The sequence below is a fragment of the Camellia sinensis genome, chromosome 8 (assembly GCF_055761805.1).
Source record: "Camellia sinensis isolate YWXY chromosome 8, ASM5576180v1, whole genome shotgun sequence".
Lineage (NCBI taxonomy): Eukaryota > Viridiplantae > Streptophyta > Magnoliopsida > Ericales > Theaceae > Camellia > Camellia sinensis.
This window is the reverse complement of record NC_138968.1, coordinates 12,236,598-12,264,345: the sequence shown is the minus strand read 5'-3', so window position 1 is coordinate 12,264,345 and position 27,748 is coordinate 12,236,598. Positions and strand designations below refer to the sequence as shown.

The following is a 27,748-nucleotide window of genomic DNA, read 5'->3' as shown; positions in this document are numbered from 1 at the left end:
TGTCAGACCGATGTAGAAGACAGTTTATGGGGTCATGTCGAACCGTTGTAGCAGACAATGTTGTGATAGTTGTTGTGACAGTTTACGGAGTCTTACTGGACCCTTGTAGAAACTAACCGAAATCAATGTCGGGACAGTTTACAGAGTCCTGTCGGACCCTTGAAGGAGCTAACCGGAATCAATGTCGGGACAGTTTACAGAGTCTTGTCGGACCCTTGAAGGAGCTAACCGGAATCAATGTCAGGACAGTTTACAAAGTCTTGTCGGACCCTTGTAGAAACTAACCGGAATCAATGTCGGGACAGTTTACAGAGTCTTGTCGGACCCATGAAGGAGCTAACCGGAATCAATGTCGGGACAGTTTACTGAGTCTTGTCGGACCCCTAAAAAGTCGCACCCTCAAAAGGTGTGCCCAATCTTTCAAAAGGCGTGCCATCAAAAGGCGTGTCCAATCCATAAAAAGGCGTGCCATCAAAAGGCGTGCCATCAAAAGGTGTGTCCAGGTTGGCGTCGAGCGCCGAGCGGCGCATGATGCGCGTGGCTGCCTTGGCTATTTAACCAAGGTTGATGCTGAGGCTGAGGCAGACAAAAAACTTCTGAAAATCCTCTGAAAAAACTCTTCCTTTGCTGAGAGAGAAACTCTGTAATACTCTGTAACCAACCCGTCTCTGAAACACTCAGCAACATGGCCTCTTCTTCCCGTCCAGCTACCCAGAACATGGCCTCCTCTTCCCGTGGTCTGCTCACGCTCTTTCCAGAACTGAACGAGTCCACAAGAGAAATAACTGGTGCGGTGGCCAGTGAACCTCAACCAAACACCTATGGTTTTGCTCCGTTGAACTTTTCGATGCGGTCGGTGGAGCAAAAAATGGCGGTGCAAACTGATATTGAGGCCAATCAGTATACTCTGAAGTCATGTGTGGAAACCATGACTGCGGTCACAAACTTGTCGCACCGGCTGCAGAGCAGGACAAATGAGGTGCAACAGTTAAACTCCCAGCTGGCTCTGCTCCAACGCATGTATAAGGATGCGCGAGCAGAGATAAGTGTGCTAAAGGCAGAAAACAAGGAGCTGAAGCGGAAGGCCACCGTGATGTTCCGATTTGGAGGTCCACCATATGCTGTAGTGGAGGAGCAGGGAGGAGGCAACGTGCTTGGTGATCTAGGAAACACGGAGGCAGCACCGTCAAGGGCCGCTCAGGACGGAGGCAAGAAGAAGAGACCGGCGGCAGAGTAGAGAAGAAAAAGCCCGCCTGTGGATGTGGATGTGGTTGTTTGTTTTTTTTTTTTTTTTTTTTTTTTTTTGTAAAATTGTGATCGGGGTTGATCCCTGAAATGAATAAAGCAAGTGTGTTTGGCAAACTCGAATGGTAGGTGTGGTAATGCAGAAAAATCAACTGGAATGAATTTTTTTTTTGTTTGTTTATTTTTTTTTATTTTTTTATTTTTTTTTTGAAAATAATAATAATAATAATAATAATAATAATAATATGGGTATCATGGAGTGGGCGGTGGTACAAAAATATTGTGTAGAAAAAGAGGGAGATGGTGGAAAAAGGAGGCCACTCATGTTATTAAAATAAATTAAGGAATTAAAAAAAAAAAGTGGTATTGGTTGGCGAAATAAATATATATATGAAAAAAGGAAAAGGATGAGAGCATTGGCGGAGGGACAGGCCCATGTGGCTGGCATGAAGTTGGGTCCATTGTGTTTTCGTCATAAGAAGTGAGTGGGTGATAAAATAAAAGAAAAGAAAATAAAATAAAAAGAAAGTTGGGTGGTGGAAAATTAGTGTTTAGACAGAGAGAAGGCATGTGAGGTGTAAAGTGGAGGACAAAATAAAAGAAAAAAAAAAGGTGAGAAATGTGATGATTTCTGTCCCTTCGCACAAAAGCAGTACCACTACCACTCTCTCTCTCTGATTGCCTCGAACTCAAGCTTTGCTTCGATCAATACCAGTTCAAAGGGTTTCAACAGTTTGTTAAAGATCACTTTGAAGGTACAGGCTCCCTTTCTCTACCAGCCCTCGAACCCCTGACCTGAGGCTTCAGCAATTCATGATTTAGCCAAACAGATTCAAGGAGGGCCAGGTTGATACCAGTGTTTGGTTGATGAAGCCACTGGCTCGGTGACTGGAAAGCCAGGGCAGGCTGTCACAACTGGTCTTCCGCCTATCAGTGCAGTTAGGTTGGAACAGATGAGTAAAGCGGTCCGGTGGCTGGTGATTGAACTTCAGCCGGGTTCTGGAACTGCTAGAGGTTCATCGCATCCCCATCCTTCTGCACCTTTTGATGCTAGATTTTCTGAGGATGCAGCTCAATAGATATCTGTTTCCAGGGCAAGAGGATGCTGGCCATAGGAAGTCCATTGATACATTTGGACAGAGGACTTCACAGTATAGAGGTGTCACAAGGCATAGATGGACTGGTAGATATGAAGCCCATCTATGGGACAACAGTTGTAAGAAAGTTGGAAGATGCAGGAAAGTGAAGGTATGTATACAAAATTCCAGCGGTCAGCGAAGGCAAGGTTGCCGGCCGGCTGCCCGCCGGTGAGAAAACAAAATACGGGCCTAAATCTTATGGCTCTGAAACCATGTAAGAAAAACTGATGTATTATTGATTGATATAATGTAATATTTATTACAATGATTCATGATTCCTATATATAGAAGAGGGTGAGTGTGTAGTAGGTAAGGAGTAGGTGAAGTGGAGGTGGTAGTGGTGTAGTGGGTTAGGTTTAGTGGAGTAGGTGAGGTGGTAGTGGTGTAGTGGGTTAGGTTTAGTGGAGTAGGTTTAAGTGGGTATACTTGTACCTGTGCTTCATAGCCAGGATAATCCGAGGATGACAAACAAGATTTTTATCAATGTAATCGAATATACAAGTAAATATCCATGGGTTTCTAGTTCATGAAACAAGTTCAAGTATATGTTCCAATTCATAGTTTTGAAATGACAATACATCAAGTAAACTTGGATTTCAAGGACTCAATCCATGGTTTGCACAAAGTATAAGACTACTCACCTTGAGTCCCCAAATTAAGTCTACGAATTCTCTTTTAAGGATCCTACATCATAGAAGTATTTATCTAATCAAAACTAAGTGAATGCAAATGGTGATCCTAGGATTCCTAAATAATGTGCCCTTAACTTGGTTGTGATTCACTGAAGGTCTTACATATCATGCTAGAGGTCAAAATAGCCTAAAGTAAGCAAAATGGGTCAAAACAAGGCAAAAAGTCAAGACGGTTAGATGACGGCTTTATAGCCTGCTCAAGTGACCAAAAGACGGCTCAAGCAGTCAAATGTTGTTCGCAGCTTCTACTGTAGAATTGAGATCCAGTAAAGTGGTTTTCATCACTCACAGACAGCTCAAAGATCTTATGAGTAGTTTTTACCGCTCGACGACAGCTCAATTGATCAAACATTCATCACAGCTTCTGCTACAGAATTGAAATCCAGCGAAGTGGTTTTTGCCGCTTTTTTACTGCTCAATGGCAACTCAAGCTATCTAGTCAGACTCTAAGATCTTATGAGTTGTTTTTCACCACTCGATGACAGCTTGAGCGGTACGTATGCTCACAGAGGCGAATTTTGGGGTTTTCAAACCTGGAATTTCAACTCCAACGCAACCCCAACTCCTAAATTAATCACAAGAAGTCACAAAATCTATAAATTTGAGCACAAAACCCTTTATAAACACCAACTAAACCTCCTTCCACTAACAAGATTAAACAACAACATGAGAGTGATACACACGTATAAAGCCAACAACTCTAAAACTCCATTGATCATTAATTTGAGTTCAATTCTAAACATGAATGTGGGCCTCTAACGTGATGAATGGTCAAGATCATGACTCCAAAACACACATGCAAGAGTTCTAAATTCTAGGGCCAATTTCTACATGATGATACAAAACCAATTATCTCGAAAGTTACATTTGAAGGTAAGATGAAAGTTACCTAGAATGAGCTTCGAGAATTTGTAGATTTTTTTTGGATATGCTTGATTTTTCTCTTCCTTCTTCAAATGTAGGATGAAAAGGCCCAAAAGAGAGTCTCTCTCTCTCTCTCTCTCTCTCTCTAATACAATCAGCACACCAGATTTTGTGTCAAAAGGACACTTGTCCCCGTCTATTAAAATGCAAGCATGAGGTATAACGTCCTAATAAGCTGCATGGCCCTCTAGGTTCAACAACTAAAACATGTTTAAATCACCAAATTAAGCTTAGTGTAACTCATTAACTCAGTTTTTCCTAATTAATCCAAAACTAGGGAATTAATGAGGCGTAAAATTCACACACAATAATTAACAAATTAATCCCTTATCAAATTAAATTCAAAATAATTACTCTATACAAAAATTATAAAATAATGACATATATTTGAGGAAAAGTAATACCCGAGTTATTACAAGGGAGCTACGCATGTGGTCAGATTCAAAATCCTTTTTTATTTTATTTTATTTTACTTTTTTGATTAGACAGAACTTACCCCTTTTTAAGAAAAACAACTTCCATAAAAGATGGAAAGCACAAAAGCTATCCATCATAACAAAGAATGTTGTAGAACATAGCAGATGCTCATTCCTTCAATATGAGAAAAATTATTACTCACTGAAAACAGCAGAACAAAAGTTTATCACATTCCAAAATTTAACCATCCCAACATTTCCAACATACACAGTTACTTCCTAAATGGGATGCATCTCATCAAACATGGACTATACAATACTTTGGCTCACAAAATTTCATCATAATGATTACAAAAATGGATGCAATCCTACAGAATTTCCGTTTCTTACCCTGAAGAGCTTTTATCTACTTAAATAAAATGTACTTAATCTATAAATATGCTCCGTCAAGAAATAATAACATAATAAAAAAATTAATGCGAAGGCACCGTAATGTAGTCACAGGGAAATTTACAAAAGCAAGATTTCTTAAAGAAATCATTTTCTTCGAGTTACAAATTTTTAGCCAAGTGAGAAACTTTTATGGTAATCCATCTTTATTCTGCTCCCCCTATGAGACCCAAGACACTAATTTGAAGATCAAGACCTTTGGAACCATTTAAGGCTTATATTGAAGTGTATAACCAGTTGGGGCTAAAGGATGGAAAGAAGAATACTTATAAATTTGCAAACAAAAGGGACATGTAAATGAGAGACCGTATCAAATGCATTAAGAGATGAAGATCAAATGGTGTTAGTAGAGGAAGAGAAGATTAAACCAATCTTTTGGTAAAACTTTTTAATTTAATCCATACAAGAAATTGGAGCAGACTGATGAATACAATTGGGATAGAAAGTACAGGTCTGTTCGAATAATTAGGATGACAAGGTAAAGGATGCATTGGGAAAAGGGGAAAAGCCATGGGGATCAAGGAAATCCTTCAAGTATGATGTATGTATAAGGTGATTGACAAACCTTTTCAATAATACCTAATGAGTGGAGGGACAACACTTCAATACCTATATACAGGAACAAAGGAGATATTCAAAATTGTACAATTTTTTTCTTGAATTAAGATTACAACTCCTCCCATATGAAACTTTGGGAAAGAATTATTGACATAGGGTAAGACACGAAACAAAAATGTAGGACAATGAATTTATTTTCATGCCACAATGGCCACCAGTACCATATTAGGCTCAAAAAAGGGAAAAATAAAAAGGAAACAATTTCAACAAAGCAAATCATCACTGCCAAACTTACAGCTGTGAAAAGTATGTAAATTTCATTATATAAATACCGAGAAATTTTGAATTTTGGGGCCTCTTGCAACAGCAAACCCACAATCAAGCAAATATGACTACCATTTAACAAATTTCATTTTCAGTAAATGGTTTAAGGTCAAGGAGTTTTGGGGGTTGTCAACAATAAAACGTAATTATATCCGCTTCACGTCAATGATAACCAGCAATATTTGCACTTTAATCACGGCGTTTGCTCTCAAGATAAAAAAGTCAATTTATCAGTTACAGTCTCCTTATGACAACAATCACAACATACCATCCAGAAAATTTTACCTTGAGCATTGCACAATTTAGCTAATCAACGACAAGACCAAGAATCACAAGAAAAATAATCTATTATCTGCGGCCACAAACACGCAAAAAAAATTCTTAAAAAATCCTACTTCATCCTCCCTCTCCCTCCAAAAAACAAGAGAAGAAAATGTCCTCAACACATAAAAAACGATGCCCAAAAAAAAAAAAATTTTTTTTTGTGCAAGCCTTTAAATTATAGAAATGCATCCACAAAATTTCACCATGCCTAAATTCTGTCATAAGAATAAAAAAAGCATATATAATATAAAGAAAAGAAAAGCGCAAACATATTAGCATGGTTTCCAAACCCTGAAGCAACTCCCCTAAACTACCATCCCAAAAATTCACTCATTAATTAGCACAACCATAAAAAGCAAACTTAAGTTTGTAGATACAAGGGAAGAGAGCCCCCATAAGTTTGAAGCCTGAGCAGCACATATAGATTAAGGATATGCATAGCGGGGATACAACAAAAATTTGCTATGTATATGAATTTTTATATCCACAAAATACTAAAATAATGAAAAAATAATACTACTCCAACATAAACTACTTCAACATGAAAAACCATTTTATAATTTGAACTCTATTTAACATAGTATCAATCATAAACCATTACATCCAGAGTTGTTAGGCTTCACAGTGATGATTAACATACACATCATGTTTATATAATGGTGATTACAAATTTATGATCACTTTTTTTACAGCCCGTGGCAAGATAATCATATTTTGGGGTGCTTTCAAAAGTAAGACACAAGCTTGCGAGGTGTTCCCAACATGTCTGAGCAATGAAAAAATAATTAAAAAAAGGGTCACGCCATATGGATTGTCCAATACATATCCCAGCGTGTCCAATGAGTGTTGGTGTCCGATAGGGAATCTATCAACTTCAGGTGTGCCAATGTTGGTTTTCATCTATGAAACACAATACTTCAACTTAGTAGAAGTACTTGTGTCCCCTTGGTTGTAGAGATTTTGTGTCGGTGGCTGAATTATTGCATTTTGGTTGTTTTAGGTTTCAACTTGGTCATTTGTTAGAAGACCTTAGTTATGTTTAGAATCAATTTCTCTCAGTTTTGTTTACTGTTAGGTTTCATCAATTTTATTTCACCCCAGTTTTCGTCTTGCAGTTTCAATTTGATATAACCATTTAAATGGAAACAAATCCTGTTTTATAAATACTAAAATTTTGTCCTTAGGACAAAGCTAAGAAACATGTACATGGAGACAAACAAGATTTGACATGCTAACATCGAAATTTTCAATAAAGTGTAGGACGTGAGTTGTGGAGGACACGCCAAATATATAAATTATATTTTTATTATATGCCATACATAATTATAATATGCCGTGTATATAAATATTTTAAATAAAATAATGACAAAATGTAACGTAATACTATCTTTTAAAATCCATAGTAGATAGATATAAATTTACATTATTTTTCTATTATCATTGTATTTTAATGCTAGCTTTATATGTGGTTTCCTGAAGGTCATTTATGCTATTTCCAACTCTCTTCTAGTTAAGTATTGGTATGCAATGTGGGATCTATTTATCGCTATGGATGATTTACTCTATGAATGAATTGAGGAAAAACAAAAATTTTGAGAAAATATTTTAAATAAGCTTGGGTAAAATCTCAAGGTTGGATCTCAGAGGGGTAAAACACAATTTGTTTTAGAATAGGCTAGGCATACCTTTTGTTTGTGAACCTACCTGAAATTTCACAGCATTTCCATATATTAAGATTTGTACACATGAATTTGTAAGTCATTACATGTTTGATTGTAAATTTTTTTTTTAGCTCAGGTAGGCTTAAAAATCCTTTAGCCTTTTTATAATCTATATGGTTTGATAATAATTTCAATATTCTTGTAGGTTGTTATATTGAGTTATTAATTTTGTTTTATTTCTATGTTGTTGTTTCTAATTTGTTTTGCACTTATATTGTGGTTTTTCTTTTTCTTTTTTTAGTGCTGTCATTACTCAACTCATTTTGTCTGACCTTTTCTCTCTTCTCAAAAGATGGCTTCAAAATTGCTACTCACTATCACTTGTATGTTGTCTAGCGGAGGAGGGGCTTGAAGCTAAGTGGTGAATCGACAGTTGAAAAATTAACTTTAGATGGTGTGCGACGTCTGCGTGTGATGTTGAGTGCTATTGCTCATGATGTATTGTACTACATGAGCCCCATCTATTGCCAAGATATTATCAATTTGGGTATTATATACTGTCTTAATAAGCTTTCAATTTTTTTCTTTCCTTTTTGTTTTTCATTCCCATCCCTGTTCAACATATCCCGTCTGTGTTTTCTAAAATGTTATGAAGATAGCATTTGAATCAGTGTTTTGAAAAGCGCGCTTAGGCGCGCGCCTAAGCCCAAGGCGAGATGAAGCGCAGCATTGCGCCTCAAGCATGGCGAGGCAAGGGGACATGGGCAAGGCGCAGATGAGGCGACGAAGCGCGCGCTTTATTATAAAGCTTGAGGCGTGCGCTTCATGCGCTTCAAATGTATTTCACTCCAACAGCCCCCATTTGTTTACTGTGCGGATACCCACATGGGATTACATCTCATTTACATTATAAAATGATACAAACGATACAAACGTGGGTCAACAACAGTGCAAAAACATTTTAAAAAGCCCTAGTGGAGAAGAAGAAGAAGAAGCGACGTGAAGAAGAGTATAAGACACGCCAAATACACAGGTTCTCTTCTCCTCTCTCTCTTCTCCTCTTCTCTCTTCTCTGGTTCTCTTCTCTTCTGGTTCGACTATTCTTCTCTTCTCCTCTTCTTCTCTTCTCTGGTCCTCTCTGCCTCTGTTATACCCTGTTTTTTTTTTTTTTCTTTCTTTCTTCTGGTTCAATTCTTCTCCTCTGGTTTGATTCTTCTCCTCTTCTCCTCTTCTTATCTTCTTCTCTTCCCTGCCTCTGTTATACCCTTTTTTCTTTTTCTTTTTTTTTTCTTCTGGTTCAATTCTTCTCCTCTGGTTTGATTCTTCTCCTCTTCTCCTCTTCTTCGCTTCTTCTCTTCTCTGCCTCTGTTATACCCTTTTTTTTTTTTTTTCTCTTCTGGTTTGATTCTTCTTTGACTGTTCTGGTTCGATTCTTCTCCTCTTCTTCTGCTTTGACTGTTCTGCTTCTCTTCTTCTCTTCTCTGGTTCTTTTCTCTGCCTCTGTTCTACTCTCTCTCTTTTTTTTTTTTTTTGCTTTAATGTGTTGGTCTTCTTCCCTTCTCGTCTTCTTCTCCTCTTCTCTAATTTGTTCTTCTTCTCTTGCTCTGTTTTTTTTTTCCTCCTCTGTTCTACTCTGTTTCTTTTCCCTGTCAAGATAATAATAATAAAATGAACACTGAATCAGTGCATATAGTCTCAATAGGTACATACATAATAAATGACAACACCCGAGAGTGGAAAAAAAGATCCGGCATGGAAGTATGCAACAATGGTAAATCCTGAAAATCTAAGCAAGTTCAAGTGTAATTTTTGTGGAAAAGAGATGAATGGGGGTGTTTTCCGAGTTAAGCAACATCTTGTTGGAGGGTATAGGAATGTAATTAAATGTCCTAGATGCCCAACTGAGGTTAGTAATGAGGTGGCTGATTATATGGCAAAAAAAAAAGCAACTGAAGGATCAATTAAACTTGATGCCTGACTTTGATGAAATGGTCAACGAAGAAGATGAGGATGAGGATGATGTTGTAGAAATCTCTCCACATGGTAAACAGCCTGTTCCTATTCAAGGTTCTACTCGAAAAACTACCTCTGCATCCATTCAATTGAAACCTAAAAAGCCTAGGAAGATAGGGCCCATGGATTGTTTCTTCACACCTGAGCCAGAGTTTGTGGTGCAAAAAAAAAAAAGGCAAGGGAAAGCAAATTAAAATTGATGAAAATGATCCTTATAGAAAAGAGTTAATGGAGAGGGCCTATGTCAGAATTGCAAGATGGATATATGATACTGGAATTCCGTTTAATGTAGTCAATAATGAAAGTTTTGCACCAATGATGGAAGCCATAGGACAATTTGGTCCAGGTTTGAAACCACCAAGTTACCACATGATACAGATTCTTTATCTCAAGAAAGAAGTGAATCATGTCCATAAGTTGATGAAGGAGCACAAAGAGGATTGGGCAAAGTATGGATGTTCTATAATGTGTGATGGGTGGACGGATAGGAAGCATAGAACTTTGATTAATTTCTTGGTGAATTGTCCTAAAGGAACCATGTTTCTTGAGTCTATTGATGCATCTAGTTACTCAAAGGATGCAAACAAGATTTTTAGCTTGCTTGACAAGTTTGTTGACAAAATTGGAGAAGCTAATGTGGTCCAAATTGTCACCAACAGTGCTGCAGCAAATGTATTGGCAGGTAAAATCCTCTAGCTCTATTGCAAATAGTGTGCTTTTGTTTTGGTTCTATTTGTTTAAACTAGTATGTTATAAACTTGCAACTTGTAATCTTATAGGGAAGTTTTTGGAGGCAAAGAGACCCCACTTGTATTGGACACCTTGTGCAGCCCATTGCATGGATTTAATGTTGGAAGACATTTTCAAATTACCCAATTTTAAGAAGACATTTGAAAGGGCAATTGGGGCACACGGTTATATTTATAATCGTCCATCTTTGTTGAATATGATGAGGAGTTTCACTCAATTGAAGGAGTTAGTGAAGCCTGCTAAAAGCCGATTTGCACCAGCTTTCTTAACTTTGCAAAGACTTTATCAACAAAGGAACAACTTGAGGAAGATGTTTACTTCGGAGGAGTGGACCAAAAGCAAATGGGCGAAGGAGCCGCAGGGTAAGAAGACAGCTCAAATAATGCTAATGCCTTCATTTTGGAATCATGTTCACCTTGCCCTTCAGTTTTCATGTCCTCTTATTCATGTGCTAAAAATGGTTGATGGTGAAGAAAAGCCTCCAATGGGATATATTTACGAGGCTATGGATAGGGCTAAAGAAGCTATTGCAAATGCATTCGATGGAAAGGAAGAGAAGTATAAAGAGATCTTTGAAATCATTGATCAAAGGTGGGACATTCAATTGCATCGCCCTTTGCATGCTGCTGGGTTTTATTTAAATCCTAGTTTGTTTTACAAAGATCCAAATGCTGCAAAGGACAAAGAAATCATGACAGGCCTATATCAATGTATATCAAGGTTGATCCCAACATTAGAGGTCCAAGACAAAGTTTGTGCAGAATTAACTAAGTATGAGAAGGCTGAAGGACTTTTTCAAATTCCTATGGCAATTAGACAAAGAAGTACAAGGGTACCAGGTAATCATTTACAATGTTCTATTCTAGTAGTCAATACCTTTTACTTCAAAATGTTTGCTAAGTGCTAACTAATTGTCATGATCAGCTGATTGGTGGAGTTCTTTTGGTCATGAAACTCCTAATTTGCAAAAATTTGCCATCAAAGTACTTGGTCTTACTTGTAGTTCATCTGGCTGTGAGAGAAATTGGAGTGTGTTTGAACATATGAGTACCCGTTGTCAAATCTAGTAGTGAATTCCAAAAACAAATTCAGTTATATACAAATTTAAATGCTTTTTTATTTATTGTTGCAGCTTCACAGCAAAAAAAGAAATAAGCTTGCTCAAAAACGTCTCAATGATTTGGTGTTTGTGAAGTATAATAGAGCATTGAAGCGTCGATACATGAAACGTGCCAATATCGATCCCATCTCTTTGAAAGATATTGATGAGAGCAATGAATGGTTGATTGGGAGGATGGAAAATGAGCTTGTGTTTGATGATGATTCTTCGGGGTGGGATGATGTTGTTGTAGCTGCTGGAGTTGAGGAGAGTAACCAAAGAACTAGATCAAGCACAACTAGGACAACACACCAACATCTTGTAGATGAATGGGAAGATGAAGATGAGGCTGAAGAGGAGGATGTGGATGGATACAAATCCAATGATGATGATGATGGAGGAGATGAAGTTCTTCATGTTGATGATGATGTCTATTAAGTTTTGAGTACAATTATGCAACTATAGGACTTATATATTTTAATTTCCTTTTTGAACCACAAGTTAGAAGCTTAGTTGCATTGAATTATGTGGATGATGATTTTAGTACACAAGGTTTTTGGTGGATGTGAATGTCATACTTTATACCTTTTGTTGGATTTTGTACTTTTTAATATACTACATATATTTGTTATGTTAAAAATTTTGCCTATTCTATAATTTTGCATTGCTTTTATTATGTGCGCCTCTCTTTGGTAAGGCGCGCGCCTCGCCTCGCGCTTCGCGCTTAGGCTACAGGACACCTTATCGCTTCGGTGCGCCTGGAGCCTTTTAAAACACTGATTTGAATTGTAGATAGCTTGTTGTTTTGTAGCTCAATTGAGATTCTAGACTCTTCTATTGATTTTAGGGACTTAATTTTCACTAATTGCTTGATATGGATTCAAAATAGTGCAAGCTTGCTGGCCATTGTTTGATGTGGTTGATTTGGTTGGAGCGGAATAGGCATATTTTTTTGAGTGAGACGCTCTCGGTTCCTTGGATGGAACGTCGTTTGCTTACTATGCTGCATAGTTGGATTACAATTTCGGTAGATCCGGATGTGCTGACTTTTGTAGATTTTGTAGAGGATTTGTTTAGTTAATTGTTTGTTCTGTTTTGCTTTGGTCTTGTTTGTTAGCTTAATAGCTAGAATCTGTATTCGTTGCATCATCTTGATGCATTTCAATAAAGTTGGCTTATTTATCAACCAAAAATAAAATAACTAGCGAAGCTCAATTGACTCTCATATAGATTATGTAAATCAATGTGAATATCACTGGTTAAGTAGGCGCTTTGTCAATAAATTTACGTAAAAAAAGTTGATTTTTCATGTATGAGTAAGAACAAGAAAAGATGATGGAGCAAAAAGAAAGAGAAGACAAAACGGAAGAAAGAGATGCCAGAAAAGAATGAGAGTTAAGGTTCCCTCCCTTGAAACTCTAATTTGTACTTGTTTCAATAATATTACAAAAATGCCCTCCACACAAAAAACATATATCCCAACACTCCGCAAGATGGTGCGAAGATGTCACACATGCCCAATTTGGTTAGGATATTATGAAACACGTTACTTAAAATTGCCTTTGTTAGGATGTCAACAAATTAATCTCTAGTCTTCACATAAGGAGTACAAATATGTTGAACATTTAACTTATCTTTGATAAAAGTGCCTATCAATGTCAATATGTTTAGTTTGATCATGTTGAATGGGATTATGAGCAATATCAATACTTGCCTCGGTGTCACAATACAACCTCATTGACTCTTTTATTAGTGAAGCCAAGATCTTTAAGAACCATCTCGAGCCAAATAGGTTCATAAATTCTGTCAGGAGCTCATACCACGCCAAAATGGAATGAGACCAGCCAGTAGTCATAGACTGCCAAAGGCCTAACTGAACAAAATCTGAAGAACTCTTGTTTGTTTGCAGTATAACCAGTCTGAATAGCGGGAAAAAAATTCGATCATGTGTGTCTAAACAATTGACACATTTGCTTACTAATTGTCTAAAGCGTATATGAATCTAGAAAAATTTAGGAATAGTACGACATGTCTCCGTCAGGTGTCAAGAAGTGTCACATGAGTGTTGTGTTGGTGTCTGACACAATATGCAGCCTTCTTAGGGACAAAGTTCACATTATTTTAATGATTTAAGTAATAATAAGAAAAACTGAGAAAAAAGGTAATCAGGACATATTCCGGAGGTACTTAAGCTTGGGATAAGGTTGTAAATAAGCTCTACGGAATCCATATCAGTTTGGCATGATTATTGGCCACCCATTATATGGCTAGTAACCCTATCTCCTTTTGTGGACCCCTTGGAGAGCTCTCTTCCAATTGATTCTTGCGTTCAGGACCTGATTGAACTTAATCAAAATTCTTGGGATCATTCAATCCTAGTTACCAATTTTCCTAGGCAAATTGTCCAACTCATTCAAACTATTCCTCTTTCATCATTTGGTTTTCCAGATAAGACAGATTTGGGCTCCTACTTCCTCAGGCGATTTTTCTGTTCAATCTGCCTATAAGTGCTTGATGCTTGCTCGAACATCTAGCAGCCCTTTTTTGGCCCATCATGAGCTTCAATAATCCATCCAGCTTGGCCTAAATTTACTCGAACCCCATTTGATGGGACTTAGGCTTGGTTTGGTTTGGTTTGGTAAGTGAATCAATTATAATTTATTTTTCACAATAGCTATGATATTATATTGCCTGAGCAATTTCATAAGATTTTTATAGTTGACATAAATTATAAATCATAGTCATAGAGATTAACAAAAAACACAACTATTGAGATAAATTTTGAACATTTTCGATTGCTAACATTATTAATTTATTCACACTTTTTCCCCACGTAGTAGATTGAATTGCAAATTTTAATCTATTTGAACTTTTTAAAAAAATTATTTCTCCATAAACAAATGTAACTGGTATAGTCAAATAATATACTGTAAATAATTCATATATTTGGCAAACCACCATCAATTACTTTTAAATAATTCACCAATTCAATTATTATTTTTTTTTTAATTTTTCTTTGTAAAACTTCATTTTTAAACTATTAATACTATAATGTAGCGTTTGGTTCACTCAAATAAAATTAAATGGAACGTAATGACTATTTCTTCATTTCTTTATTCTGTCACAACGGTTAACAATGATTTTGTTTTTAATATTTTTAGTAAACCAAAACTGAGGATGGACATTATGATGAAAAGTGAGCAAGGGGAGCCGCATCGACGCCTGAGTGTGGTAAAAAATGGCCAAAGGTTCCCGCGTTTTTCTAGACGAGCGCGGGTAAAGAAGCTAGTCCAAGACTATAGGTTTAGGGTAGCCACTTGGAACATAGAAACTTTAACTGGTAAGACGATGGAATTGGTAGATGTTATGATTAGGAGGAGAGTTAGTATAACATGCATACAAGAAACAAAGTGGACGAGTGAGAAAGCTAGGGAAATTGAGGATACCAGTTTTAAACTGTATTATAGTGGCAAGAATAGACGCAGGAATGGGATAGAAATCATAGTTGCCAAGGGTCTTGTAGAAAATATAGTGGCGGTCATTAGGAAAGATGATAGGATTATGTTAGCTAAACTAGTTATTAAAGAGAATATAGTGAACGTTATTAGTGCATGCGCCCTCAAGTAGGATTAGATGATCAGACTAGAGAGATTTTTGCGAGCAAATGGATGAGATCTTACAAGAGATACCAGTAGGAGAGAACCTAGTTATAAGTAGAGATTTCAATGGCCATGTAAGAATAGATCAACTAGGCTATGAAAGGGTGCATGGTGGATACGGTTTTGGTGATAGAAATGAGGCTGGAGAGAGTGTCTTAGATTTTGCGTTGGCTTCTGACCTGGTGGTGGCTAATACTATGTATAAGAAGAGGGATGAGCATGTGATAACCTTTAAGAGTAGATCAATTAAGAGCCAAATAGATTACTTTTTAGTGAGAAAAGTGGACCGCCTAAAATGCAGTGATTGTAAAGTGATTCCTGGAGAGAGCCTGGCGTCTCAACATAGGATTTTGGTACTAGATTTATGATTTAAAGGGCAATACCAAGCTAGGAAGGTTGGTGGGCATCGTAGGACGAGATGGTGGGACCTAAAAGGAGATAAACTAGAAATATTTAAGAATATAATGGACAAGGAAGGTACTTGAGACTTGGAAGATGATACTAACACTATGTGGAACTCAATGGCCAATTGTATGAGGAGAATCTCAAGGGAAGTGCTTGTAGAGTCGAAAGGAAAGAGACCGAGCTCTAGGAAAACTTGGTAGTGAAGGGAAGAGGTTCAATCGGTAGTTAAGGCGAAAAAGAGAATGCTTTAAAAAGTGGCAGAATGATAGAACTGAGGAAAATCTTAAGAGCTATAGATTGGCTAATAAGGAGGTTAAGAAAGTAGTGAGAGAGGCTAAATTGAAAGCTTATGATGACCTATACACTAGATTAGATAGTAAGGAGGTGAGAAGAGGGTATACAAACTTGCTAAGAAACGGGAAAGGAAAACAAGAGATTTTAATCAAGTTAAGCGCATCAAGAGTGAGGATTCTAAGGTATTGGTGAAGGATGAAGAGATTAAGGAGAAATGGAAGAACCATTTTGAGAAACTATTAAATAAGGAACACGGAACTATTTTAATAGGGGAAGAAATAGCTAGTAATACGGTAAACCAAAACTATTAAATAAGGAACTTTGAAGTGGAGATTGCACTTAAGAAGATGAAATCAAATAAGGCTTTAGGACCCGATGATATCCCTATGGAAGCTTGGAAGTGTTTGGGTAAGAAAGGGGTTGCTTGGTTGACTAGGTTGTTTAGCAAGATTTTGTTGACTAGGAATATGCCAGATGAGTGGAGGAAGAGTATTTTAGTATCAATCTATAAAAATAAAGGAGATGTCTAGAATTGCAACTATAGAGGAATCAAGTTAATGTATCATATAATGAAAGTGTGGGAGAGGGTGATGGAATGCCGACTGCGAGATATAACAGAGGTGTCAGAAAATCAATTTAGGTTTATACTTGGCAAGTCAACAATGGAAGCGATCTATCTTTTGAGGAGCGTAATAAAGAAGTATAGTGAAAAGAAAAGAGGCATTCGTATGGTATTTATCAACCTTGAGAAAGCATATGATAGAGTGTCTTTGGATATAATCTAGTAGGTGTTACAGAAGAAAGGGGTGACAAAAAGTTACATTGATGTGATTAGAGACATGTATGAGGGAGTGGTAACCACTATTAGATCGCCTGCTAGAGAGACAAATAAATTTCCTATCACTGTAGGGTTACACTAAGGATCTACCTTAAATCCTTATCTTTTTGCTTTAGTTATGGATAAGTTGATAAGAAATACCCAGGATGATGTGCCATGGTGTATGCTCTTTGCAGATGATATCGTGTTAGTGGATGAGACTAAAGAAGGAGTTAACACAAAGTTGGAGATTTGGAGAGAGGCACTTGAATATAAAGGATTCCGGGTAAGCAGAACTAAGACAGAGTACATAGGGTGTAAATTTAGTAATAGTAATAGTAACAATGAAAGCAAAGGAGAAATAAAGATTGAGAACCAAGAACAACCTAAGAGTGAATATTTTCATTATTTAAGGTCGATTATCACAATGGCGGGAGAGATTGATGCAGATGTGGTCTATAGGATTAAGGCGGGGTGACTTAAGTGGAGAAGTACGCCTGGGATACTGTGCAATAAACAAGTACCCACTAGACTAAAAGGAAAGTTCTACAGAATGACAATTAGACCAGCTATGGGACAGTGTTGGGCAACCAAGAAACATATAGATAAGATGATTGTTGCTGATATGAGGATGCTAAGGTTGATGTGTCGCAAGACTAGAAAAGACAGAATTAGGAATGAGTATATTCAGGAATGGGTAGGAGTAACACTGATGGAAGATAAATTGAGAGAGAATCAATTGAAATGGTTTGGTCATATTCAACGGAGACTAACAGAGACAGTCATGAAGAGATGCGATGCAGTAACAGTAGATGGAAGTGTTAGGGGACGAGGTAGGCTTAGATTGACGATGGCTAGCGTCGGTGTTATTAAAGGCGCGCCCAGGTGTGCGCCTAAGCCCAAGTTCTATTCAGGCCCAAGGTTTGCGCCTTGTAGTGTTCCAGGCCAGGCGACTTTGATAAAGCACGCCCAGGCGTGCGCCTCATCCAGGCCCAAGGTTTGTGCCTTGTAGTGTTCCAGGTCAAATGACTTCGATAAGGCGCCTGATTGGTCCAAGGCACAATAAGGCCCAAGGCTTGTGTCTTGAGGGCTTTTTTTTATTGTTGCTTTTATTGATTTTGTTTAAAATCCGACTATTGATTTAATATGGTGAAACTACAGAAGATCTCTACCCTTATTACAGATGCCAATACATTGGGCATTCAATCCCAAATCAACGATAGAAAAAAAAAATTTAGCCCTCATTCCTAATCTCCGAAGAACACTAAATGTTTAACATTTCATTTTGTTTATGTTGAACCCTAAATTATTTAATTATATTAAATTATATTTTTTTTTGTACAAGGTGTGCCTCATTTCGGTAAAGCCTGCGCTTTGCCTTGCACCTTGAGCCTAGGCCCTAGGAGACCTTGGCGCCTTAGTGCGCCTATCGCCTTTAATAACACTGGCTAGCGTTGTAAATAGAGATATGAATCTATTTAATTTGACTAACGGAATGGCCTTTGATAGAGAAGCATGGAGAAGAAAGATTCATATAGGCGACCCCATTTGATGGGACTTAAGGCTTGGTTTGGTTTAGTTTGGTTTGGTTTGGTTTGATTTAAACTAAACATAACTTAAGACCGAAATAATTAACCAAACATAACTTAAGATCAAAATTATTTCAGGACCCTATATTTTAGACAGAATTTGGGGGCCTGCGGTGGCGGCCTTGCCCGCCTTGGCCGGCCCTGTAATATGGTGCAACCAGTGTGGTTTGTTTCAAACTTCAGATTACACCTGAGATCAATCTCCATTCCTTCTCTCTCTTATTGGTTTTCATCTAGTCATCAAGGTGTTCTCATCCAGATTGTCTCCATCTTGTGGGCTATTTGGAAAATGCGCAACCAATTGGTGTTTCAATCAACCTACACTTCTCCTACTCAAATTCATCTTCTATCCAGTGAATTGTTTGCTTCATGTTCAGCAGCTGCAAAATTGTTTCCCACAGGTGGATATTCCAATTGTTTGATCAGTTCTTTGTTAACACTGTCAAGACCTCACTCTAGCTCTTGCTCTAATTCCTCCCATTCACCCTTTCATCTACCCTTTAAGTCCAAACTGTTTTGCAAACAATAGAGGTGTCATAGACTTACTTTGTGGTTTTGTTGCACAGCCCTCATTTTCAGTGCTGGGTATTGGGATGGTAGCACTCATGAACTCATTCAGGGTGGGGTCACTATTTAGAACCATTTATGGTCCAAAGAAACTTAGTCTTCTTGCTGCAGTTTTGGCAGCCATAAAATAGGCTAATAATAATAATGTTGCACGTGTTAATATTATTATTATTAACTTATTGTCTTTGTTTACACAACTAAAGGGTTCTAGAGATATTGCAGCCAGCTTAGATCCTTGGATTTTTTATGTTTGTTTTATGGCTCTATCGCTTCATTCTTGCAAAATCACTCTTTGTAGCAAAACCTTCTCCTCCCAGCTTTTGACCTATCCAGATTTGCTGCTATTTCTAAGAGTGCCTCTGATGGTGATTTGTCATTTCCTTTTGATAATAGTTGATTTTGGTCATTTGTCCCAGAACCTAGTAGGTTGTTGTTATTGTGTAGATTTAAGTACGTATGTTACTGGTTTCCTTTTTGTATCAAAGCTCGGATCATGATGTATGATGTACAACTCTATAACGATGTACTCTTTAGGGGGGGAAATGACGTATTCTGATGGGGAAAAGAAAAGGAAATGCTAACATACCACCAGCAGTTGTCGGACATCAGAATATCCTAAATGACCATCCCATTAGCATGACAACCATAGTGTTTTAAAAGGCTCCAGGCGCACCGAAGCGATAAGGTGTCCTGTAGCCTAAGCGCGAGGCGCGAGGCGAGGCGCGCGCCTCACCAAAGAGAGGCGCACATAATAAAAGCAATGCAAAATTATAGAATAGGCAAAATTTTTAACATAACAAATATATGTAGTATATTAAAAAGTACAAAATCCAACAAAAGGTATAAAGTATGACATTCACATCCACCAAAAACCTTGTGTACTAAAATCATCATCCACATAATTCAATGCAACTAAGCTTCTAACTTGTGGTTCAAAAAGGAAATTAAAATATATAAGTCCTATAGTTGCATAATTGTACTCAAAACTTAATAGACATCATCATCAACATGAAGAACTTCATCTCCTCCATCATCATCATCATTGGATTTGTATCCATCCACATCCTCCTCTTCAGCCTCATCTTCATCTTCCCATTCATCTACAAGATGTTGGTGTGTTGTCCTAGTTGTGCTTGATCTAGTTCTTTGGTTACTCTCCTCAACTCCAGCAGCTACAACAACATCATCCCACCCCGAAGAATCATCATCAAACACAAGCTCATTTTCCATCCTCCCAATCAACCATTCATTGCTCTCATCAATATCTTTCAAAGAGATGGGATCGATATTGGCACGTTTCATGTATCGACGCTTCAATGCTCTATTATACTTCACAAACACCAAATCATTGAGACGTTTTTGAGCAAGCTTATTTCTTTTTTTGCTGTGAAGCTGCAACAATAAATAAAAAAGCATTTAAATTTGTATATAACTGAATTTGTTTTTGGAATTCACTACTAGATTTGACAACGGGTACTCATATGTTCAAACACACTCCAATTTCTCTCACAGCCAGATGAACTACAAGTAAGACCAAGTACTTTGATGGCAAATTTTTGCAAATTAGGAGTTTCATGACCAAAAGAACTCCACCAATCAGCTGATCATGACAATTAGTTAGCACTTAGCAAACATTTTGAAGTAAAAGGTATTGACTACTAGAATAGAACATTGTAAATGATTACCTGGTACCCTTGTACTTCTTTGTCTAATTGCCATAGGAATCTGAAAAAGTCCTTCAGCCTTCTCATACTTAGTTAATTCTGCACAAACTTTGTCTTGGACCTCTAATGTTGGGATCAACCTTGATATACATTGATATAGGCCTGTCATGATTTCTTTGTCCTTTGCAGCATTTGGATCTTTGTAAAACAAACTAGGATTTAAATAAAACCTAGCAACATGCAAAGGGCGATGCAATTGAATGTCCCACCTTTGATCAATGATTTCAAAGATCTCTTTATACTTCTCTTCCTTTCCATCGAATGCATTTGCAATAGTTCTTTAGCCCTATCCATAGCCTCGTAAATATATCCCATTGGAGGCTTTTCTTCACCATCAACCATTCTTAGCACATGAATAAGAGGACATGAAAACTGAAGGGCAAGGTGAACATGATTCCAAAATGAAGGCATTAGCATTATTTGAGCTGTCTTCTTACCCTGCGGCTCCTTCGCCCATTTGCTTTTGGTCCACTCCTCCGAAGTAAACATCTTCCTCAAGTTGTTCCTTTGTTGATAAAGTCTTTGCAAAGTTAAGAAAGCTGGTGCAAATCGGCTTTTAGCAGGCTTCACTAACTCCTTCAATTGAGTGAAACTCCTCATCATATTCAACAAAGATGGACGATTATAAATATAACCGTGTGCCCCAATTGCCCTTTCAAATGTCTTCTTAAAATTGGGTAATTTGAAAATGTCTTCCAACATTAAATCCATGCAATGGGCTGCACAAGGTGTCCAATACAAGTGGGGTCTCTTTGCCTCCAAAAACTTCCCTATAAGATTACAAATTGCAAGTTTATAACATACTAGTTTAAACAAATAAAACCAAAACAAAAGCACACTATTTGCAATAGAGCTAGAGGATTTTACCTGCCAATACATTTGTTGCAGCACTGTCGGTGACAATTTGGACCACATTAGCTTCTCCAATTTTGTCAACAAACTTGTCAAGCAAGCTAAAAATCTTGTTTGCATCCTTTGAGTAACTAGATGCATCAATGGACTCAAGGAACATGGTTCCTCTAGGACAATTCACCAAGAAATTAATCAAAGTTCTATGCTTCCTATCCGTCCACCCATCACACATTATAGAACATCCATACTTTGCCCAATCCTCTTTGTGCTCCTTCATCAACTTATGGACATGATTCACTTCTTTCTTGAGATAAAGAATCCGTATCATGTGGTAACTTGGTGGTTTCAAACCTGGACCAAATTGTCCTATGGCTTCAATCATTGGTGCAAAACTTTCATTATTGACTACATTAAACGGAATTCCAGTATCATATATCCATCTTGCAATTCTGACATAGGCCCTCTCCATTAACTCTTTTCTGTAAGGATCATTTTCATCAATTTTAATTTGCTTTCCCTTGCCTTTTTTTTTTTTTTGCACCACAAACTCTAGCTCAGGTGTGAAAAAACAATCCATGGGCCCTATCTTCCTAGGCTTTTTAGGTTTCAATTGAATGGATGTAGAGGTAGTTTTTCGAGTAGAACCTTGAATAGGAACAGGCTGTTTACCATGTGGAGAGATTTCTACAACATCATCCTCATCTTCAAAATCTTCTTCGTTGACCATTTCATCAAAGTCAGGCATCAAGTTTAATTGATCCTTCAGTTGCTTTTTTTTTGCCATATAATCAGCCACCTCATTACTAACCTCAGTTGGGCATCTAGGACATTTAATTACATTCCTATACCCTCCAACAAGATGTTGCTTAACTCGGAAAACACCCCCATTCATCTCTTTTCCACAAAAATTACACTTGAACTTGCTTAGATTTTCAGGATTTACCATTGTTGCATACTTCCATGCCGGATCTTTTTTTCCACTCTCGGGTGTTGTCATTTATTATGTATGTACCTATTGAGACTATATGCACTGATTCAGTGTTCATTTTATTATTATTATCTTGACAGGGAAAAGAAACAGAGTAGAACAGAGGAGGAAAAAAAAAACAGAGCAAGAGAAGAAGAACAAATTAGAGAAGAGGAGAAGAAGACGAGAAGGGAAGAAGACCAACACAGTAAAGCAAAAAAAAAAAAGAGAGATTAGAACAGAGGCAGAGAAAAGAACCAGAGAAGAGAGAGAAGAGAAGAAGAGAAGCAGAACAGTCAAAGCAGAAGAAGAGGAGAAGAATCGAACCAGAACAGTCAAAGAAGAATCAAACCAGAAGAGAAAAAAAAAAAATAGGGTATAACAGAAGCAGAGAAGAGAAGAAGAGAAGAAGAGGAGAAGAATCAAACCAGAGGAGAAGAATCGAACCAGAAGAAAAAAAAAAAAAAAAAAAGAAAAAAGGGTATAATAGAGGCAGGAAAGAGAAGAAGATAAGAAGAGGAGAAGAATCAAACCAGGGGAGAAGAATTGAACCAGAAGAAAGAAAGAAAAAAAAAAAAAAAAAAACAGGGTATAACAGAGGCAGAGAAGAGAGAGAAGAGAAGAAGAGGAGAATAGTCGAACCAGAAGGGAAGAGAACCAGAGAAGAGAGAGAGGAGAAGAGAACCTGTGTATTTGGCGTGTCTCATACTCTTCTTCACGTCGCTTCTTCTTCTTCTTCTCCACTAGGGCTTTTTAAAATGTTTTTGCACTGTTGTTGACCCATGTTTGTATCGTTTGTATCGTTTTATAATGTAAATGAGATGTAATCCCATGTGGGTATCCACACAGTAAACAAATGGGGGCTGTTGGAGTGAAATACATTTGAAGCGCATGAAGCGCACGCCTCAAGCTTTATAATAAAGCACGCGCTTCGTCGCCTCATTTGCGCCTTGCCCATGTCGCCTCACCTCGCCATGCTTGAGGAGCAATGCTGCGCTTCATCTCGCCTTGGGCTTAGGCGCGCGCCTAAGCGCGCTTTTCAAAACACTGCATAAAAATCAAACATAAGCGAAAAAATGGATGGGAGACGAGCCCCACGGCATGCAAGAAATGTAATTCTAAGGATGAAAACCAGCCCTGGGCACACCCAAGACTAATATGTCCCCAACTATATGACTCTTATATAGGCCATGGATGATGGCAGATCATAGTCTGTTGAAATTTGGTGTATTGTTAGGGTTGCAAACGAACCGAGCTGAGCCGAGCTTTGCTGACCTCGAGCTCGGCTTGTTTACTCATTGACCTCGATTATTGACCTCGAGCTCGACTCGATAAGGAACTGGGCTTGAGCTCACTTCAATGAAGCCTTCCCATTGCCTCGTGCACAGGAGGCCTTCCTGCCTCAGCTTGCTTTATTTTATTTTTTTTGAGCAACAACAAAATTTTATTAAAACAGAAAAGAGAAAGAGGACAAGAAGTCCTCATACAAAGAAAGAAGAAGAGAAGAAGAAAAAGCAAAACAAAATTGCAAAACTCGTAACCCTAAGGATGGCAAACAGTAACCCAATCCCTAGAGATCAAAAACAAAGGGATTCCTTTAAAAGGAGGAGATACAAATGCCCAAAATGAGGCCAAATATTCCGCCCTATCCCACAAAGCCTCTACACTTACTTCCTTGCCTTCAAAGACTCGAGCATTTCTCTCCAACCATATAACTCAAAAAATAGCAAAAACAATATTTATTCACATTGTTTTGGCTTTCTTGGTACTCTTAAACCCGTCAAACCTAATAAGAAGCATATGCATACACTCCCGTGGAGCAACCCACTGCACATCACATAAACTGAAAAGACGCTGCCATAATACAGAAGCCACCGGGCAATAAAGAAATAGGTGATCTGCTACCTCCAAATTTCTCTTGCACATCACACACCATTGAGGGCATAAAGAGTGATTAGGCCTTCTCCTCTAGAAAATATCATTAGTTGTAACACCCTTTTGAGCCAAATACCACAGGAAAAACTTCACTTTATGAGAGACACCCACTTTTCAAATTTTCTTATAAAAAGGGAACAAGGGAACCGAGGGATTATCAATAATCTTATCAAAAAAGGATTTACATGAAAAGACCCCTGAAGAAACAAGATTCCACGCCCTACTATCACAAGACGAAGAAAGAAAAACCCCCTCAAGCACTACTAACAAAGATGCCAACTCTCCCGCCACCCTATCATTCAAGTTTCTAACGAGATCAAAGTTCTAAGAGATGGGTGCCATAGAAGAGTAAGTCACCGACACTATTGACACATTTGGAGAACGAGCCAACTTGTAAAGAAGGGAAAAAGATCTAGCAAACGAAATATCTCCTAACCAAACATCCTTCCAAAACCAGACATTCTCTCCATTCCCCACTCTGAATGAAAAAAAATTAGACACATGAGGATACAAATGAGAAATAAATTTCCACGGTGAACAACAATTGCCTCTATTAACCATATTAGAATCTCTACCATTGGATTGAACTCCATACTTGCTTTTAATAACTGAACACCATAACGATTCACTTTCAAGAGGAAATCTCCACAACCACTTGCCCAAGAAAGCAATATTCCTAGCAACGATGTTTCCAATAGCCAAGCCACCTTTTGCCCTAGAAAGAGAAAGAGTCTCCCACCTAACCAAATGAACCCCTTTACCCTCATCACACCCTTCCCAGAGAAAATCCCTCATCAGTTTCACAATCTTTATTGCAATGCTAACCGAAATTTTGAAAAGGGACAGGAAATAAATAGGAACAAATCCTAATATGATTGTACCAACGTATACTCCCTCCCTTAAACAACAAAGCTCGCTTCCATCCCTCCAATCTTTTCCCAATTTTGACAAGAACAAGTTCCCAAAAAGACGCCAATCTAGGATCTCTTCCCAACGGAAGCCCCAGATGTTTGAGAGGAAAGGAATCAATTGAACATCCCAACATAGCCCCAGCTTGCTTTATCACCTTCAAAAACACTGAATTTTGGAGCAAGTGGAAGTCCATACTAATGTTACAGAAAGGACATGTTGAAAAATAAAGGTGGGTAGCATTTGGTATTGACTTACTTCACTTTTATTTTAGCTTGACAATAAATCATTGTTCTCTAGATTTTTTTTATCTAAAAAATTAATAAGTTGTTTAAGCTCGGCAAAAATGGCAGTGATGTATATAATAATTATAGCACAAACCCAGCTAAGACAAATTACAGCAATAAAAAGAACAATTGAAAATGAAGAGGTACATGGAAATTAAGAAGATACTTACTTGCACCACCAGGCCACCGCAGAAAGACTTTAACCCAGAAGCTAAGTAAGATTGGCATGACAAGGCAAAGACCATCAATGGAATAGTTGAACTCAATCGGCAACCCAATTGAGCATTAACTTGAAGCTTCATACAGTGAAGGCGAGAAATACAGTCAGCTTTGGACTTTGGAAAATCTGGATTATCCCTATATCTGACCGGCAATACAGAAACCCACATCAAGCAAAACTTGCGGCCACCTAAATGAGCCAAGCGAGGAGAAGTGTCATAATCTTGCACTCCAAATTGCTCTCCATGGTCATGGATAGGTAAATCTCCCGAGAACCTTAACTGTCTTTAAATCATATGCAAGTAGGAGCCGATCTTCAACCGAATACCAATACAACTTACTGTCAACAGCCAAAGCTGGCCCTGTTAGCACATTTCAACCAAACATGGTTGGGTGACATAAAAAGTCTCGTCTTTCACACCACCCGGTGTTTTCATGGTAGATATGAAGGAAACCATCCACAGCCGAACCCACCACAAGACATGGATCGGGGAAATGTCCAGCAGCTGAGACTATACTGTCAACCTTACAGTGACGTTCAGGGATAGACAGATAATCCATGTCCCATTCCAATTTATTTGGTCCCGGGTTGAACACGTGGAACCATAGTCGATGCCTCCCCGAGTCCGATATTGGAGGGGACATTGGCTCGGGGACCTTTATAGCTGCTGAGAATATTTTTTCAAGGTCAAGGCATGGGGGGCAGGGTTTCTGAGTTCCACTCTTTTACGCTCAGGTCGTAAGCCATGGCTACCGGTGACGGTGACTGTGACTGCCTCACCGACTCATCATATTCAGAGTGATCCAGCAAATACAACTTGCCGTGAAAGCTGAGAACGCTGAAAAAGATGGGAAGAGTTTTTTCTGATAACTGGATATCTGACTCATTGAACCCCGTCGTGGGGAACAGGGGCTCCCATTTTTCCATGGGATTACTAAGGTCAATACGATCCACCACATTCGAAGGTCCCCTCGAATCATCCCTGGAGCCATTAAGAATATATAATGTCTTGGAGTCCAAAATCGTGGAGTCCAATATCGTCCAGTCAAGTATCCGCTCCACTTCTACAGTCGCTTTGGGTTTGAGATTTGCTTCTCCGCAATCATCGTCTTCGTGAAAACGAGTAAGGTAGTTAAAATATTTCAAAGGAGGAGCAGCTTGGTTGTGATCGATGCCATTGGAGACGTCAAACAAGAACCACTCATACTTATGATCGTCGTGAACACATATATAGGCCAATTTCTCAGGCGGAGGAGCATCAGAAGATTGTGAGACTGTTGAGGTTGAGGTTGAGGTTGATGTTGATGTTGATGTTGATGTTGATGAACTTTCTATGCTTCGCAAAAGAATTGGAGACCGACGCGCCCCTGTCCAGAGAAAATCGTGCCGCCTTTCATCAAACTCCGATTGCAGATCTAAAATTCGGTGAATTCTATTTCTCATCTAATTATGTACACAAACCCTAAGCTAGAGCAGAGGAAGCCCCATTTGTAAACCTACCCCGGATATCGCCGGCCTTATTCGGTCGTTGGTGTGATCCAATGAAAACTAGACGCAGAAGAACCACCCTTTTTTTTTTTTAATTAGTTTCACCGAAACAGAGTGGTATCTTATTTAGGGTTTTTTTTTTAAGATCCCTGGTATTATCATTTTATAGCATAAAGGACATTAAATATTTTTATAATGTCTAAGGTCCCTCAACAATATTTTCATAATATCTAAGGTCCCTCAACCTTGATCGAGAGAAATTTCAGTCCAGAGAAATTTCAGTCCAGAGAAATTTGGTCCAGAGAAATTTCAGTGCAGAGAAAATTGGTCAGAGAAATTCTGGCCCAGAGAAATTTCTCTGGACCAGATTTCTCTGGATGAGTTTCTCTACTTTTCTTCTCATTCACATCCAAATCATTGTGATTCATTAGGTAAGCAAC

The 27,748-nt window shown here is 38.1% G+C and overlaps 2 protein-coding genes and 1 long non-coding RNA gene across 5 annotated transcripts in view; 1 reads left to right on the top strand and 2 right to left on the bottom strand.

The window, feature by feature from the left end:
* Positions 1 to 27,436, bottom strand: part of LOC114286275 (uncharacterized) — a 32,306-nt gene extending 4,870 nt beyond the window's left edge. The window contains exons 1-2 of one of the 2 annotated variants that reach the window (XR_014337370.1): positions 25,771 to 27,430; positions 3,966 to 9,379 (exon numbers count right to left, since the gene is read on the bottom strand). This is a non-coding gene — a long non-coding RNA (uncharacterized LOC114286275). Of the gene's footprint in view, positions 1 to 3,965; positions 9,380 to 25,770 lie in introns of both variants that reach the window. The other variant, XR_014337369.1, reaches the window with a different exon arrangement.
* On the top strand, positions 9,371 to 12,184 carry LOC114286269 (uncharacterized). The gene is made up of 3 exons (XM_082882077.1): positions 9,371 to 10,428; positions 10,526 to 11,335; positions 11,629 to 12,184. Exons 1-3 carry the CDS (start codon positions 9,975 to 9,977, stop codon positions 11,649 to 11,651), a joined length of 1,287 nt encoding a protein of 428 aa, XP_082738203.1. The 5' UTR covers positions 9,371 to 9,974; the 3' UTR covers positions 11,652 to 12,184.
* LOC145796819 (uncharacterized) lies at positions 19,763 to 22,657 on the bottom strand. 2 transcript variants are annotated; one of them, XR_014337368.1, is made up of 3 exons: positions 21,518 to 22,657; positions 20,612 to 21,420; positions 19,763 to 20,318 (listed from the first exon to the last, which is right to left on the bottom strand). XR_014337368.1 is itself a non-coding variant. In XM_082882076.1 (2 exons), the coding sequence occupies exons 1-2, from the start codon at positions 22,497 to 22,499 to the stop codon at positions 20,810 to 20,812; spliced, it is 1,593 nt and encodes a 530-aa protein (XP_082738202.1). In that variant the 5' UTR covers positions 22,500 to 22,657; the 3' UTR covers positions 19,763 to 20,809. The 2 variants fall into 2 exon arrangements, 1 of the variants encoding a protein (XP_082738202.1); XM_082882076.1 differs by having other exon boundaries at positions 19,763 to 21,420.
* Positions 27,437 to 27,748: the final 312 nt, after the last annotated feature.

Excerpts from the sequence above, each read along its gene's own strand:
- LOC114286269 (XM_082882077.1), top strand. The coding sequence starts at position 9,975 with ATGGAGAGGGCCTATGTCAGAATTGCAAGATGGATATATGATACTGGA. Across the intron at positions 10,429-10,525 it reads TGCAGCAAATGTATTGGCAG|GGAAGTTTTTGGAGGCAAAG; the intron begins GTAAAATCCTCT and ends GTAATCTTATAG. Across the intron at positions 11,336-11,628 it reads AAGAAGTACAAGGGTACCAG|CTTCACAGCAAAAAAAGAAA; the intron begins GTAATCATTTAC and ends TTATTGTTGCAG.
- LOC145796819 (XM_082882076.1), bottom strand. The coding sequence starts at position 22,499 with ATGACAACACCCGAGAGTGGAAAAAAAGATCCGGCATGGAAGTATGCA. Across the intron at positions 21,421-21,517 it reads TGCAACAAATGTATTGGCAG|GGAAGTTTTTGGAGGCAAAG; the intron begins GTAAAATCCTCT and ends GTAATCTTATAG.